The sequence below is a fragment of the Xenopus tropicalis genome, chromosome 4 (assembly GCF_000004195.4).
Source record: "Xenopus tropicalis strain Nigerian chromosome 4, UCB_Xtro_10.0, whole genome shotgun sequence".
Taxonomy (NCBI): Eukaryota; Metazoa; Chordata; class Amphibia; order Anura; family Pipidae; genus Xenopus; species Xenopus tropicalis.
Genome location: NC_030680.2, coordinates 34,674,362 through 34,690,603, shown reverse-complemented (window position 1 = coordinate 34,690,603; position 16,242 = coordinate 34,674,362). Strand labels below are relative to the sequence as shown.

General features: G+C 41.1%; 2 protein-coding genes across 2 annotated transcripts; both read right to left on the bottom strand.

Annotated features, from left to right (window-relative positions):
* Positions 1-4,763: 4,763 nt before the first annotated feature.
* LOC100494823 (LRRN4 C-terminal-like protein) lies at positions 4,764-9,249 on the bottom strand. The gene is made up of 2 exons (XM_018093235.2): positions 8,110-9,249; positions 4,764-5,767 (listed from the first exon to the last, which is right to left on the bottom strand). Exon 2 carries the CDS (start codon positions 5,765-5,767, stop codon positions 4,835-4,837), a length of 933 nt encoding a protein of 310 aa, XP_017948724.2. The 5' UTR covers positions 8,110-9,249; the 3' UTR covers positions 4,764-4,834.
* Positions 9,250-11,377: 2,128 nt separating this feature from the next.
* Positions 11,378-14,488, bottom strand: lrrn4cl (LRRN4 C-terminal like). Its single transcript, NM_001113133.1, is given in 2 exon segments — positions 11,378-12,441; positions 14,371-14,488. A coding segment is annotated over 1 exon segment (897 nt). The 5' UTR covers positions 12,394-12,441; positions 14,371-14,488; the 3' UTR covers positions 11,378-11,496.
* Between the last annotated feature and the right edge of the window lie 1,754 nt (positions 14,489-16,242).

Below are 16,242 nucleotides of genomic sequence, written 5' to 3'. Positions count from 1 at the left end.
GGTAATAAGGATCTGGGAACAGAAATGCCTAGTGTAAATGCTATCTGGCCCTAGCGTTTGGTAATAAGGATCTGGGAACAGAAATGCCTAGTGTAAATGCTATCTGGCCCTAGCGTTTGGTAATAAGGATCTGGGAACAGAAATGCCTAGTGTAAATGCTATCTGGCCCTAGCGTTTGGTAATAAGGATCTGGGAACAGAAATGCCTAGTGTAAATGCTATCTGGCCCTAGCGTTTGGTAATAAGGATCTGGGAACAGAAATGCCTAGTGTAAATGCTATCTGGCCCTAGCGTTTGGTAATAAGGATCTGGGAACAGAAATGCCTAGTGTAAATGCTATCTGGCCCCAGCGTTTGGTAATAAGGATCTGGGAACAGAAATGCCTAGTGTAAATGCTATCTGGCCCTAGCATTTGGTAATAAGCATTTCTCACCAGTAGCCATAAGGTGGCGTGCAGGTTATATAAAGGGATGCAGCCATGTGCTGGCAGACATTTTAGGCTGGGATAGCTTCTGGGTAGAGGAGCTCCCCCGGTCCAGTTATAGATAGTTTCTATGTCATAGGTCGCTCCAGGAGTGTCATGTAGGACAAAGGAGTTTAGAATGGGCAGACATTGCCCCTCCAGGAGTGGTAGTGAGGTTAAGACCTCCCAGCATTACATCTGCTGGAGTGCAGGGCCACAAGTGGCTAGGTAGGTGGACAAGGTCACCGCTAGTCCAGGAGCCCGGATTTGAGGGTGCTTAGGTGTGAGTACCGGTGTGGGTCCCTGTGGTGAGGCTTCTAGCGTGAGTACCGGGGAGGGCTCCAAGAGGGGGTGCCTCCTGGTGCGAGTACCGGGGAGATCACCTAGAAGGGAGCACTTGGCGTGAGTACCGTAAGTGATCCAACAGAAAAAGGGTCTCAATGAGTAGTAAGGAGATATGCCCTGCATGCTGTATCCATAATATGTGCCACTCCTGGAGAGGTCTCTGCCTAATAAACCGTTGCACATACAATACTGTGTCTGCTGTGAATATCTGCCAAGCCCAGAGGACCACTACCAAGCTGGTAAGGAATAACTCCAAGAGGGAGTACATTACACCAGGAGTACGTGGGTCCCAAGAGGGGCCTAGCAATCTATTAAGTTCCCAGGGGGTGGATTATAGTTCCACAACACCATCCCTGGGTGGAGGCACGCAATTTAAGGGAGAAATCCCTGTAAACCCCCGTAGTAAGCGGGGGCTCAGGACTCCTGTAGCGCCAAACTAAAGTGAAACAGCCGGTAGTGCCACAAGCGTTTAAAAAGTGGGCTACATAAATGTTATCTGGCCCTAGCGTTTGGTAATAAGGATCTGGGAACAGTGGCTTGGTTGGATTTTACCATTTAAATCACTAAAAGAAAAGAAAAAAGATTAGGGATCTTCAATAAACCCATCAGTTCTCCCAAGTACTTCAAAAGTAAAATCTACAATAGAGTTGCTCTTAGGTAGAATGCATCTTTCCCTAGCCTGCAAATGAAAAAACTTATAATTGCCTCTTGGTGTAGTTCCCAAAGAAAAGGTGGGAAAATATAACCCCAATCTTACATAGGAGGAATTGGGTAGCGTGTCATTTCAGTCGTTTGACATGGCAGCTGTACAATATTTAAAAAAAAACCAAAAAACTAAACAGGGAGTACTTATGGCACAACCGCACACAGAATCACTCTTTTGCCTTTTGCCCCCACATCCATGCATTTTTTCTACCGTATAGGTTGTAGATTCAATGGAGGTTGCTAGATTGACAAATGTTTACTGATGGGATGTTCTATCTCGTGTTCATATTTTGAGAAAATCAGGTCACCTATACATTAGTGTGTGGAGCAGAAAGCTAAAAGAGCATGCAGGGCCCATTATTTGGATTATTTCATGTTAGTTGGCCCTTAGCTACTCAGCAGCATTCTCTATGAGTTACTGCAGGAGTCACAGGAGTCAGGGTGGGCCCATGGCAGAGGATAAGTCAGTACAACTCACTCCCATGTTAGCATGTAGCAATAGAGATAGAGTTCCAAAGTAGGTCTGTGTAGGTTAACAGAGGGAAAAACTGTAAAGTTAATGGGATTTGAAACTTTACCTACAATGTGATAGAGGGGGCTTTTTATCGCAGGTTTGAGAAACTGTTGGCTGGGGGATTTGCTCCACACCATGGAATTAACCTTAATTACCAAGTGTTGGAGGATCTCAGAGTATGGGAGCTTTTTTCTGAGCTCAATTAATGGGGTTGGACCTTGGCAAGAGAGCTCACTCTTTAACCAAAAATCACCTGTTCACAGATATACCTGGAACAAATGGGTTTTGGGCCCATTTTAATGGTCAGTGGTGTTTTTTAAAACAGCAGAAAAACTAGCATTGAGCTTTTACTAGTAGTAGTGGTGGTATAGATATGGGTCACAGAGCTGGGACACAGGGGGTAGCATTTATTGTCAGATAAGTGTTAACAACTTGCCAGCCAGCTTCTAGCTGGGTATACTGATGTCAATGCATCTAGTCCTCAGGTGCTTCAAGACACAGCATTTAGTTTAGAGTGAAACTTGCCCCAGAGGTTAATAAAAAATAAATAAAATGTTGTGGCAGAGGCACTTTTTAGGAGGGACATGGTGATGTTTCATAGTGGGCCCAGCAGCTAATAAGTAAAGCAAAATATGGTCTAACCTCCTTTTGGCAGATTATCTCTCCCAGGTAAAGGATCTCATTAAGGATTCATTGATCACCAACACCTGGACCAGGTATATAAGCAGCTGGGAAGCTTGGCTATCCTTCACACAGGAACTGGGCAGTGGCGGTAAGAATGGTGACAGTAGTTATTTGCTGCACTATAAATAGTCTTTTTAAAAAGAAAAGAGAAGTCCGGGGCATCTGTCACTGCACATATGGCAGGCAGATATTTTTGGTTTTCTTCAAAAATGTTTGTGGTTAAACCTACTAGAGATGTCATAGCGGCTGCCAGATTTAAGGGATGGGCCAGGCAGCTAGGTGCAACCAGAGCAGTCAGGAAACCCTTAACCTGAGACAGGCTGGCCACTTTAGTTTTACAACAGTTTTGTAGCCACACTTTTAGGTAACGACTGTTTAAAGCTGTTTTTTAAGCAGTACAAGACCACTTAATGACCAGGCCAATGGTGCAAGGCCCCATTTTTGTTAGTACTTCAGGAGGAATCACCCCTAATAGTAGAATAACTACACAGTCATTTAGGATAGGAGCAGCAAAAAAAAAAAACTGCCAAGAATGGGGCATCTGAGTAGCAGATAAAAGGTTTAGGGCATTAGTGCTCAGGCAGTTTTTATATCCTACATCAAGCATTAGTTTTGTATTTTAAGAATTTTTATAGCATCCTTTTAAATTGTCTTAAGAAAAAGGAATTCTGACATGGGGTGGTGCTTTGACACCTGACAAGTAACTACAGAGAGCACAAGAAGGGAAAGGAACCAGTCAGTGAGTGGGTTCATTTGTTCTGGTTGGGGTTTCTCAAAAAGATGACATGGTGCCCACCTTTTTGAATTAGAATGATTTCTTTATCCTAACCATCATGGAGCATGTAATAAAAAACTTGGAGGTCATGTATAGGCGTTTGTTTTGGGGCTCAGAGATGGAGTTTTTTGGCAAACTCCTCTCTGTTGGTGACGGCAATGCGGGCCCCATATGGTGATTGGCAGGCCCTGGAACTGTGTGGGGGCAACCGCTGGGAATCCACCTGGCACGGATTCTGCTTTCTGGCCTTGGGGATAAACCAAGCAAAGCCCATTTTTAACGGAGGGGCAACCACTGGGGGGCTCACTGGCACTGGTTCTGCTTCCAGGCAGGAGCTATCCCTACAGGAGAAGCCCAAATGTGTTTTTGGAGGGGCAAACACTGAGGGGCTCACTGGCACTGGTTCTGCTTCCAGGCAGGAATCCCTACAGGAGAAGCCCATATATGTACTTTCCAAAAAGTAATTATGTTGTCTGAGTGATTATTGTCATATGATAGAAGTTGGTTGTTGGGGGTTTTGCTTTAGTGACAGGAGACCAATTACATGCTACAGACCTTATGTTGCACGTCACACTGAAAGTTTATTGCCTCTTTCAAGAAACATATTATACCATTTGTTTTTAGTTTTTTGTTTTTTTTCCGTTCACTATATCCACTTTATGAGTACAGAGCTTATTCGGTAGGAGTGTGCATGTGGGTGCCAATATGGAGGGGGGATCAGGAGGCCGAGGGGTGCCCTAGTGTAAAATTAACCAGTGATAATATGGCATCATAAGGCTGGTGTTGGCAATAAGTGGGCCAATCATTAGAGATCCTACACTCTGTATTGTTTTATAACACCATATTATCATGCAACCACTACAGTCTGTGTGGGGTCAGTGGAGGGAATCACTCAGGCTATCAGAGTTTGAGTATATTTATGTGAAACAGAAAAATGTTGCCATGTTTTCTGGGGCTTTTTATTTCAAAACTGTTTGTGTTCAGCAGCTACCTAAATTTATTTACTAATCCAGCAGCTATCAAGACATTAGAATTATTAGCAAGTGCAAGACAGGACCTACAGTGGCAGCACTGGAGCTGGCGAGTCCTCAGTTCATATTTCAGAGTTCAAGATACAATCTGTTGCAAATGTATATTTCTCACTACATTGTTACTGATGCTTTGAACCTAGAGGCCTCTGTATACATAAAAGAAAACTGTGTTTCACGCTGCTTCCGAAAATAGAACCTTCATATGTTTTAAATACATCTATTCATATAAGTAAAATGATGAATAATATTGTGTAAAAAAAATAGTTTTATTCCAATAAATAAATATATATTATAAAATATACAGTACATGCTGAGTAGTTATAATTGCTCCACACTCTCTGCTCTAAAGGATAGATTCGATATACCCATTTCCACCCCTCTTTCAATCTTCCGACGCTTACGCCTGCCTGTGATCCTCATCCAATATCCTAACAGAGCTATGCCCATTATCCCTGCCAGCACTGCAATTGTCACACCTGCCCATAATAATATCATGGATGCCTTAGTGCGAGATGTATGTATTATCCTGCAGGGGCCTGGCTTACCCCATTCCCAGTTTTCTTCCTCGTCTTTAGCCTCTCCAAAATCTACCTTGCTCTCTCCAGCCTCATTAAAGGCTACTACACACACCCTGTAGTCTGTATCTGGAAGAAGTTTTTCTATAGAGTAAAACCGATAAGTGGCATTAAGGACTGGTCCACTCTGCATTGGGCTCCCACTAATTCCATGTAGTACTCTATAGCCATGTACAGTGGACAGGGGGGAACACCATCTCAAATTGGCTCCACTTTCTTCAGAAACAGATTGTACTAGGCGTGGAGGATCAGGTGGGACTGAAGGTCCATCAATTCCAGGGCACAGACAATGGTATCCTGCAGCTCTTTGTGTCTCTTGACAGGGAATCTCCAAGTGTTTGCAGCGATCATAGGTGCAGGGTTCAAGAGAAGCATATGAGGGAGGTGTAATTTCCTTTACTTCACTGTCATTATCATCTTTATCCTCATAGTATTCCACTCCTATCCCACCATTTATAAACTGGATATGTTCATTGGCACTTCTTTCTCTCCATGTGTTATTTGGCTCTAGTAAGATAGCAGTCTGACCATTCCCCACAGATGGGGCAGAAATTATGCCAGTTCCTCTGTCCATTAGTTCTGTCTTCTGGTCTCCATGATTGGGAGGTTCTAAGGTACCTGAGGTGGAAACACGGAAGGGCAGAAGAAGCAGCAGTAGAATAGGGTAGTGGGGCATCTAGATAAGGATGAAAAGAAAAGCAGGGAGGAAAGAGTAGTCAGAAGAGTTGACAGAAACATACAACAATGAAAAAAAAGTATAATAATAATTATTATGATGAAAATGCTGATTCTATTACAGAGAAGATGAATAAAGAAAAATAATGATTTTAACTCTTCTATAACCTACTGTTACTCTTGGCAGTACATGGGATTCATACCAGACCCACTAAACTCCCCGCTTGTTATGCACTGCTACACAGAAGGCATATACACTCTATACTTCAGGGACATTAATCACTGTAATGCAGGTCAGAAAAGGTTAAATGAAACATTAATGAATTTTATTTATGTAGTGTATTGTTATGGTTTCTTTTTAACTACTTTCTAAACCGTTACCAGAGTGTAGGCCCAAAACAAGATAGAAAGCCTCAAGTTACTGATACAGTTGTACTGAACACCTCATGTCCTCTAGTCAGATCTCAGGTGAGCCCTGCCCTTTTTAATTCTCATATAACAGAACAGCTACCTGTATTCAGTGGCATCACTAATGTTCCTATCACTCTTAGTAAAGCTCAAGCTGCTCTAGCACCCACCCTCTATGCACTTGTACACCTGGAGTACCTCACATTGAACTGTCACCTTCCTGACTGATCCTTCATAACAAGGGCAACCCGGTCAGCCACCTTGCCCCTGCAAGAGAGAGGCTCCTGCCTGGTGCCCCCCCAATCATTGCGCCCTAGGCATCTGCCTCTTCTGCCTTCCCCTAGTTCCGGCCCTGCTTCATAATAGTTTTCCTGGTATGGCATTTAGGCTGGTTTTTTAATGTGTATTATTATGTTCCATTGAAAACAAGGCATTATTTAGACCAGTGATCCCCAACCAGTGGTTCATGTGCAACATGTTGCTCACCAACTCCTTGGATGTTTCTCCCAGTGGCCTCACAACAAGCGCCTATTTTTTCATTCTTGGCTTGGACTCAAGTTTTGGTTGCATAAAAATACAGGTTTATTGCCAAACAGGGCCTCATGTAGGCTGCCAGTCCACATAGGGGCTACCAAACAGCCAGTCACAGCCCGTATTTGGCACCCCTGGGAACTTTTTTCATGCTTTTGTTGCTCCCCAACTCTTTTTATATTTGACAGTGTCTCATGGCTAATAAAAGGTTGGGGACCCCTGATTTAGACAAAAAATGCTGAAAACATCTAGATTTGTTCATGGCCAGGAAATTAAGAGCATGTCACATCAAAATTAAATTCATAATTTCATTTTTGTAGTTCTGTTCTATGAGTGGTGAATATATTATAATGATAAGAGTTAGCCAGGAAAGAACTAGGGAGATGAACCCAAAGACCAGGTCTGGACTGACAAACTGTAAATTCAGGCAAATGCCAGAGGGGCTGCTGTAAGATGCCATAGACAGTCACTATGTATTGGGTGGTGGGGGCTGTTTGGGCCTCTGTGTACTTGATATGTCAGGGCCTATTTTGTATACCAGTTTAGACTTGCCAAAGGCCACAATGAAGTAAAAGAGATAACAATAACATGTTAAGCAATAAGGAATGCAATCAATTCCACAATAGCCCCTGTGCTACAAATGTGCTTATTTGCTTTGGTAAATTGATGTTGCTCTCCTCTCTGTTCTTTTTCTACTAGAATGTAAACAAAAAGACTGAGATTTCTTCTCTGCTGCAGTCACCAATTCAGCAGTAAATTAATTAGTATGCATTAAATTAGTTATCCATAATATATAAATAATATTACTAAAACAAAGGCATAATTTACATAATATAATTTATATATGTTATAATACTACTCATTCCTTAGACTTGAACTAAGACAGAATTAACAGTTATCTTACTCTTAATATCTGAGGCTTTCCAGTTATCTCCCTTTAGATCAGGTGCTATGAAGTACAGCACTATTTATTTTCAATATGAGTTTGATGTTTGACCATTTGTGACTATGAGCCAAATGTGACAGTTTAGATACAGAATTCCAGCCTTTGGACCTGCTGGCTGATGTTGCCCTCTGGGAAATGTAGTAGAACAACAGCAGGCTGAAGCTGGGCATTTCATTTAAAATGTTAGCTGAGAGTTTAATATATAACAGATGTAAGGCTAGATTTATATACTTCTGTGGCCAGGGCAGTAATGATAATATATTACTATACCACAGTAATTATATTTTAGATTTCCTTAAACCTTTATGGGGGGTAGTTGTTGTGCAACTATGTTAAAATTGTACATCAGTCAGGAGTCCATTGATCTCTCTGTATTCTGCGTACATTGTAGAACCCCTGGTAGTGGCATAACATCTTTAGGAAATAATTAAAACATTACTATACACACATTTTCTTACCGTGCTTTTGATCCCTTGGTTACTTTCCTTCTTCTCTGTCTGTCTTTTATTGTAATGTCTCTTTATTCGTATTCGAAGGTCCCTTCTTTCTTTATGCCTGTGCCTAAGGATTCTTGATTCAGTTCTGGTGGGGCCTTGTGGTCAGATCTGCTTTGAGCACTCTATGTCTAAGCCCCCTCTAATGCCTCTTATATCAGCTTGGCCTGTGATGTAACTCTGCATGAGATCCCACAAGGCTGCCCCAATGCGTAGGAGGGGAAAAAGTAATGGAGACTGGGATTTGGTACACAAGGCTGGGAGGAAAAACAAGACGAACATGAAAACTTGGAAACTTGTGAGGGGGTGAAAGTGGAAGGAATGTGCCTTCAACAAATATGAATCCCAGATGTGTATGAGGCTGTGGGAAAATCACTGAGGCACATAGATATGCATGCTTAGCAGATGTCTTTATACAATATGAATATTAATTTGAGATTTCTACTTACATAGTAAACCAAGTGTTAATTGTGATATGTTCCTCTGATTATGGCATATAAATGGGGAGTGTCGCATCCTATAATATACTACAGGTCAGCAGTACAGTTTGCAAATAATGTTAACTTTGGCAATAGCTAGAACTAGGTTTCTATGTTTTCTGCATTTTACCCAGAATACCAGCCCCCATATGTAATAACAGAAAGTTTCCCTAGGAACATTAACCCATAGCAACCAATGGTAAATCTAGACAGGCAATTTTTACCTGGACAGCTTTTCCGAAAACTGGGAAGTCAGGGTAAAAACCATACAGGTGGAAACCCTAGCCAGGGAACCTCATAAGATGTTTCACAGTAGAAGAAAGGGTAGTAACAGAGGCCAGTTCACAATGCCACATGGGAATGAGAAATATTAAGGAAATAGGTGTTGAGGATGTTCAGAATCAATTCTCTGTATACTCTGTATAGTAATTGTCTGTATAGTAATTGTATTATCTGCTGCTCAATGCATCTCACTGGCAGCTAGAAGGTTAATTCAGTATGAAAATATTGCAGTGTTCCTTTTGATGTTAAAACCTAAGAATTAATTAATAAGAAGTTTCATTTCAAAATATTTTCTTTATATTTTTTGGGGGGGCTACACTCAAGTGTCCTAAAAAAAACACTGACAGCATTTTTTCTATTTGCCTGGAATGTGGTACAAATATAGGGGTACAAGGTGATTGTGTGAATACAACATAACAGCTTGTGCAACCTTTACCATGGGTGCACATTTACAATTTCTGGGTGCAAGCAATATGTGCAGTAAAGGACAATATATATATAAATATATATACAGTATATATATATATATATATATATATATATATATATATATATATATATATATATATATATATATATATATATATATATATATATATATATATATATATAGAAAAAGGCTGAGGCACACACTTATAGGGATAACAACCTGGGTGCAAATCAGATAAACAATGTAAATATGTAAAAAATGCTGATGCACACCAGGAAAATGTAATCAAAAAAAGGTACTTATTTTATTTAGACCGATGTTTCGGTCCTCACCCGAGACCTTTATCAAGATCTTGATAAAGGTCCCGGGTGAGGACCGAAACATTGATCTAAATAAAATAAGTATCTTTTTTTGATTAAATTTTCCTGGTGTGCATCAGCATTTTTTACATATATATATATATTTATACATATATATTCACTTTGAAAAAGGCCCCTGTTTGGGCCAAAACATCAGCCTCCAAATAAAGAACATTATTTTGTCTTAAGTCCTGAGTAGTGTGGACCCTCTTAATTTTTTGATATCTTCATTTCTTGAACTGCACCCAGGCCACAACAATGGACCATTATGGGAGTGCCTGCTTTGTGTAACTTCTATCTATCTATCTATCTATCTATCTATCTATCTATCTATCTATCTATCGGGGTTCCCCACTGTGCCACTGACAGGTTTTGACCTTTGTCCCTTCAATTATCATAGGATCCAGGTACACTTTGGTGTTGTGAAAGCCAAATATACGGCCCTTTCTTTTTTTCATACTCTGTCCAAGATTTGTAAAGGAACCCTTAAAGGAACAGTAACACCAAAAAATGAAAGAGCTTTCAAGTAATAAAAATATAATGCACTGTTGCCCTGCACTGGTAAAACTGGTGTGTTTGCTACAGTAACACTACTATAATTTATATAATAAGCTGCTGTGTAGCCACAGGGGCAGCCATTCAAGCTGGAAAAAAGGAGAAAAGGCACAGGTTATATAGCAGATAACAGATAAGTTCTGTAGAATACAATAGTGTTTTATCTGGTATCTGCTATGTGCCTGCGACTTTTCTCCTTTGAATGGCTGCCTCCATGGCTACATAGCAGCTTATTTATATAAATTATAGTAGACTTTCTGAAGTAAACACACAACTTTTACCAGTGCAGGGCAGCAGCACATTATATTTTAGGTTCTTTTATACACTTTCATTTTTTGGTGTTACTGTTCCTTTAACTATATGCTAAACTTGCGCCATCTTGTGACATTTTATAGGTGATACAGTATAGCAGTGGTCTATCTATTTAGAACCTCTCCTATTCAAATTCCAGTCTCTCATTCATACTACTGACTAGTTGCTAGGGTAAATGGCTCGTTAGCAAGCAGGCAAATAAAGAGCAGAAAAGAAGAGAGGGTTTTGTCAGCAAGTAATAGTGTCCCTTTAAACATTAAAGGAAACCTTACCATGAGTTTGTTGGACAAATAAAAGGTGATGCAGGCAGTGGGAGAATCAATACAGGGTAGTATTTAGGCTTTAGGAGGGTGGCCCTTGGGTTCAGGTGGCAGAGCTGAAGGGCAGGGGTGGGGGGGGTGCCTAGTTATTCAGTGATCGACACATGCACATTTCAGCATTACCCCATGCATGTGTGCCCATAGGGAAAGGGCGGGCTGAGCACCAGTGCCTACGGAAGCACTAGACCTAAATACAGCCCTGAATCAACAGGCATTTTTGAGTGATTTATAATGTTATTTGGAGGTGCAGAGAGAAAGCACAACTATAAAAGGCTGGCAAACATGGCACCAAAAAATCACTGTACTATGAGAATGCACCAATAAATTGGTCTTATTGCAGCAGAACTATTTGGCATCCATAAGCTTTTGTCAAGTGTGGAAGGCCTGCCTTTTTAAGAATGCAATTTGAATTACTTGCATATTAACTATTAATATTTCGCATGCACAGATATTCTCTTACCCCAGGACGCCAACACACTCTAGAAAAGATAGAACTTGTAGAAAAATAGATGTTTATTCCAATAAATAAATAATAAATATATAAACATTCAATAGGCATAAGTGAAATATACATATTACATACAAATATCTTTCCATATTTCTCATTATGTAATTTACAGCTTATCCATGCTTTCAGCCCTATAGGATTGGTTTCTAATTCCCATTTCCTCCCCTCCGAATACCTTCATGTTGCCTTTTTTTCTTTTCCACAGAAAATAACCTAAAACAGCCAGTCCCAGTACAGCCAGAATCGCCAGTCCCACCCCTATTCCCAAGTAAATATGTGACTTAGATGAGCTGGAGGTATGGAGGACCCTGCAGGGACCCAGTGTACCTGTCTCCCATCCATCATCCTCCTCTACTTCCCCACCATTTACTGGACTTTCCCCTGCTCCATTAAATGCTACTACACACACTCTGTAAGAGGTACCTGGCAGGAGATTCTCAATGGCATACAATCTATATGTATTGTTAAGGATGGGTCCCCTTTCCAGCAAACTATCAGGGGCCCCATACAGCACCCTATAACCATGCACAGTGGACATGGGGGAGCACCAGGCAACACTAATCTCTTTGTCACCAGGAATGACTTCTGCTATGCGGGGAGAATCAGGTGCTATTGTAGGTCCATTCAACCCAGGGCAAAGGCAGTTGCCACCTGCCTTCCTTTGTATTTCTTCACATTCAGGTTCCAAGTGTTTGCAGCGGTCATAAGGGCAGGGGGTCTGAGGGGCAGGTGGAGGTTTGGTAGTAGACTTTTCGTCAAAATTGTCTGGACTATCCCAATAATAATCATCCCATCCATCGTCAGTGACGTACAACAGGCGCTCTCTTGTGCTTTGGCGGTTGCCTGTGACCTCAGGGATCAGGGATCTTGTAGACTGGTTGGTGGTCAAGACGGGGGCAGTTGTGGTGAGATTGACACTGTCGTTGCCCACAAAGATTCTGCTGCTTGTTTCCAGTGACTGTGTGCCATTCTCACTGGGTGAAGTTGGGCCACAAACTACCATTTGGCAGAGTGGTAGCAGTAGCAACAAAGCATGAGCAAGGAGTGGCATCTGAAGAGAATAAGATATTTGTTTAAAAAAACAAAAAGTATAAATCCATATGGCATGAGCAACAAAGAGCAAAGATTCAAAGAATGACAGAGAGCTGTGATTAATATAGAGATTATTAGTGGCTTTGTATCTTCATGCTGACCTGACTCATGCCTGCCACTAAGTCTGTATTCACCATGACTCTACAGCACCCACCTGATCCTTTTTGGAGCATGTGGTTAGTGTGGCCTATGTAGGAAGCACAGCATAAGGCAAGCAGGGGGTGAGCTGTAAGGCAAGCGTCACTCACTACACCCTGTGACTTGCATGCTTTCCTATCCCCTGTCCGCTTACAATTCTTTCTGGACTTGGCCACAGCACATTTGATAAGTTAAGAATTTATCCAGCAGCATTCACAAGCAAGACTACAAAAATCAAAGTTATATTTACTTAACTCTTGAAGATAGGGCAGATTATGTGCCCATTCACATTGCAACTCTTTCTATAATAGGATCATACATTTTGAAAGAGTAATTAAAACTGTACAGTAACAATAGAGCTGCTGTACATGTGTATCAGTCCTATGATAGTGTTAAGATATACCCCTGTAGCCATGAAACCACTTGAGACTTTGGCTGGATTTCTGCTGCCACCACTATCAGGAATGCAAAGTGTGTTGACTGGCCAATGTTGATTGGCCAGTGGAAAGGCCTACCCATCGCCATGGTTTTCTGAAGTCGTGCAAAGTTGCTGCAGGAGGACACTTTACATGACTTCAGAAAACCAAGCGATGCTTAGGCATTTCCACCGTCAATTACCTTTATTGCTGGTGGAAAGGCTTTTTGGGGTGATTAGTTGCCCGCGGTAGCGACTAATATCCCTGTGGGACCTTAACCTTACACGTGTTTGGCCAGCTTTAGCTGGCAGGATCACCATTATAATGGTAATTACGCATTCCGAAGGAAACAATAACACAAGCTGGCTATATTTCTTACTATGAAGTGCTATTCTGATACCTACTGGGAGCTGCTATCTTTCTCCTTTCCCATTGTTCTGCTGATCGGATGCTGGGGACAGTGATATCACTCCAACTTGTAGCGCAGCAGTAAAGCATGACTGAATATAAAAAATTCTGTTTGTGTTTTAAATGCAGGATTCTTCTGGACAAGCCCTCTTAACTGATGTATTTTGGAAAAAAAAAATGTTTTCCCATGACAGTATTCCTTTAAGGGGTATTGGAAGCATTGAATACAGATATATATCTGTATATAGGAGTTTGGTGCTAGAAAGAAAATTCAATGCCACCAGTGACAATTGACCAGATATACACTGAATTCTCACTGGGGGAGCCATTTGCAAGACACAGAATGCTGGCTTGAGAGAGTTCAGGGAAAAAAATGTTTTTTTTTTTTTCAGGTTTTGAAAAGTTTTTATTGTTCCACAGAAAGCATATACATTAATTTACATTGTGTACAGACCCATATTAAAGCTTACAGAGGTGCATATTCTGACAGCTGTAAATACGATGCATTTTGGAGAAGTAGGAAAACAAAAGTCCCTGAGTGTAAATATGCTCTTCTGTCAAGTGATAAGCAAGAATGTCTGTTTGTCTGATATTTCATGTTAGATTTTTTTTTTTAACTATTAAACTATAAACATACTTAATTAACTAAACAGTATGGTGTCCTATATTCTCTTTAGAAAGAGTGGACATTATTTTACTGGGGTAAGTTTAGGAATATGTCAATGCTGCCAGACTACAGCTTCCACTATGCTTTAACACTTGCTAATACGTTGGAGTATTATGCAAACTGTAGTCCAGCTACATTTGATTGGAGCACCTCTATTAGGTAAGGCTTATGCCCCCTTTGTATAAGTGTCAATAACAGGTGGAAAGCCCTGCAGAATCTCTGAAGATGTGCAATAAATGATATATAGACTGTTGCTCACCTTGAGGGAACTCCAGGTCCAGAGTCCTTATCCAGCAGCAGAACCTTCCTACCTCTGTCACTGCTATTTATCCTGTAATGCTTCTCCTGTGTGATTCTGCGTCTTTATCCTGGGTCCCTTGTGCCTACCTCTTTAACTTGCAACTCAACAGAACTGTTTGTTTCTTTACGCAGGAACACTCTGTTACTCTCCTCTGAGGCTCTGCTTATATTCGCCAGAGCTGTGATGCAACCCCCCTCTAGGACCCTGAATCACTGGCTAAGTATGTGGGAGTGGAGAGAGACAACAGAAACTGGGAAGGGGGGGGGGGGGGGGGGGGGGGAGGTAGAAGTATGAAACATTTTGGAAAGGGAAGTAGAGCAGATTCAGATGTGTGTGTGATTATGGAACCCTACAATGGGCCCCAAGCTCTCCAGCTGTGTACTCACTAGGGTCCATGTGTAACGAGGTGCGGTACCAGATACCTTCCCTTATAAGGAGGCCATAAATCAGAAGAGACAGTGCTGAGGTGTGTGTCTGGACACATGAACTAAGTGCAGCTAAGCACATGTTGCACCTGGATATTTACTGACTTTTGTACTTACCAGACACAGCGTAGAATGGATTAGGTCATTTAAGATGCGTAGCATTAGAACGCCATTGGCAGTGTGAATATTTTAGCAAGTCTGGTGCACCTATTAATGCAACCTGCAGTGGAAAGGGAACCCTAAACCTACATTCAGGGTGGTGGTAGCTCCAGGGCACTGCAATTCATTAATTGCAACTATACAAAATTGCAAAGATTGTATTTGGCTATAAGAACCTATATTGAATTACATCAATCTGCACATTAGTGTCTTTTTTTTAGCAAGATTACACTTGCGTCTGCATTTGTAAATGACCCTTACAGATACAGGATAATGAGAAATTCTGTGGTAAGTCTGCCCCTTGGGTAGGGAGAGCAACATCTAGCACAGGAATATGCAATTTGATTTTGTTTGTCTCCGATGTTAAAGGGGAAAGCCAGCTTCCAAACCAAAACCTGTTAAAGAGCGCCACACAACACAGAAACCCCTAATTTACCTTCCTTCAAAAGAGTTCTTTTCTTTCTGCACCATTTAAAATCCTGGCAGGGGAGGAGGGACTAAAACATTGATGTTACAAATCTGAAAAACTTCTCCACAGCTTACAGACAGTGTGCAGGAACTACATAACCCACAATGCATAGTACTTATTGACATCACATGTGCAGACAATTGTGGGATTTCAAGGATGCAGGCTGAGGACAGTCAACTACTGTTACATTTTATTTGAGTCTCAAAGTAGTCAGCCAGATCAGCAGGGGAACAGGGGGCCTGGTTTAGGTAACTGTTCCAAACCATATTATCACATTAGAAATCATGAAAAAGCTGCATATTTTTAACTGATGTATATTGTAAAATTACTTGAAGTTATGTTTACCTTTAAAAAACTTACATTGTGTTGGGTGAAGTTCCCCTTTAATAAATACACCCCTAAACAGGTAGTGCTAAGATACTCTGCCAATATCTTATTTGCAGTAGTAAGATTTGCTTTATGTGCCCATTTGGTCAAATAGGTCAACACAAAGGCAGTGCAACATTCCAGTACTATTTAGCAATTCACTAAAGCCACATTGGCTTGGCATTATATAGCATACACGGCAGTCGTGCCTGCAATATGCATGTTCCAGCTTTCTAACCCTCTACAATATGCTTGGTCCTTATGGAAAAAAAAGATACATTCAGTTATACAGAAACATTATGGATTTAGGCATCTGTTTACTAATGTGCAGTAGAGGACAATAATGACTTGCAATGTGCAATGAAGCAATGTGATCACCAGTGAACATTAGTGGGTCTAATTGGAGAAGAA

Excerpts from the sequence above, each read along its gene's own strand:
- LOC100494823 (XM_018093235.2), bottom strand. The coding sequence starts at position 5,767 with ATGCCCCACTACCCTATTCTACTGCTGCTTCTTCTGCCCTTCCGTGTT.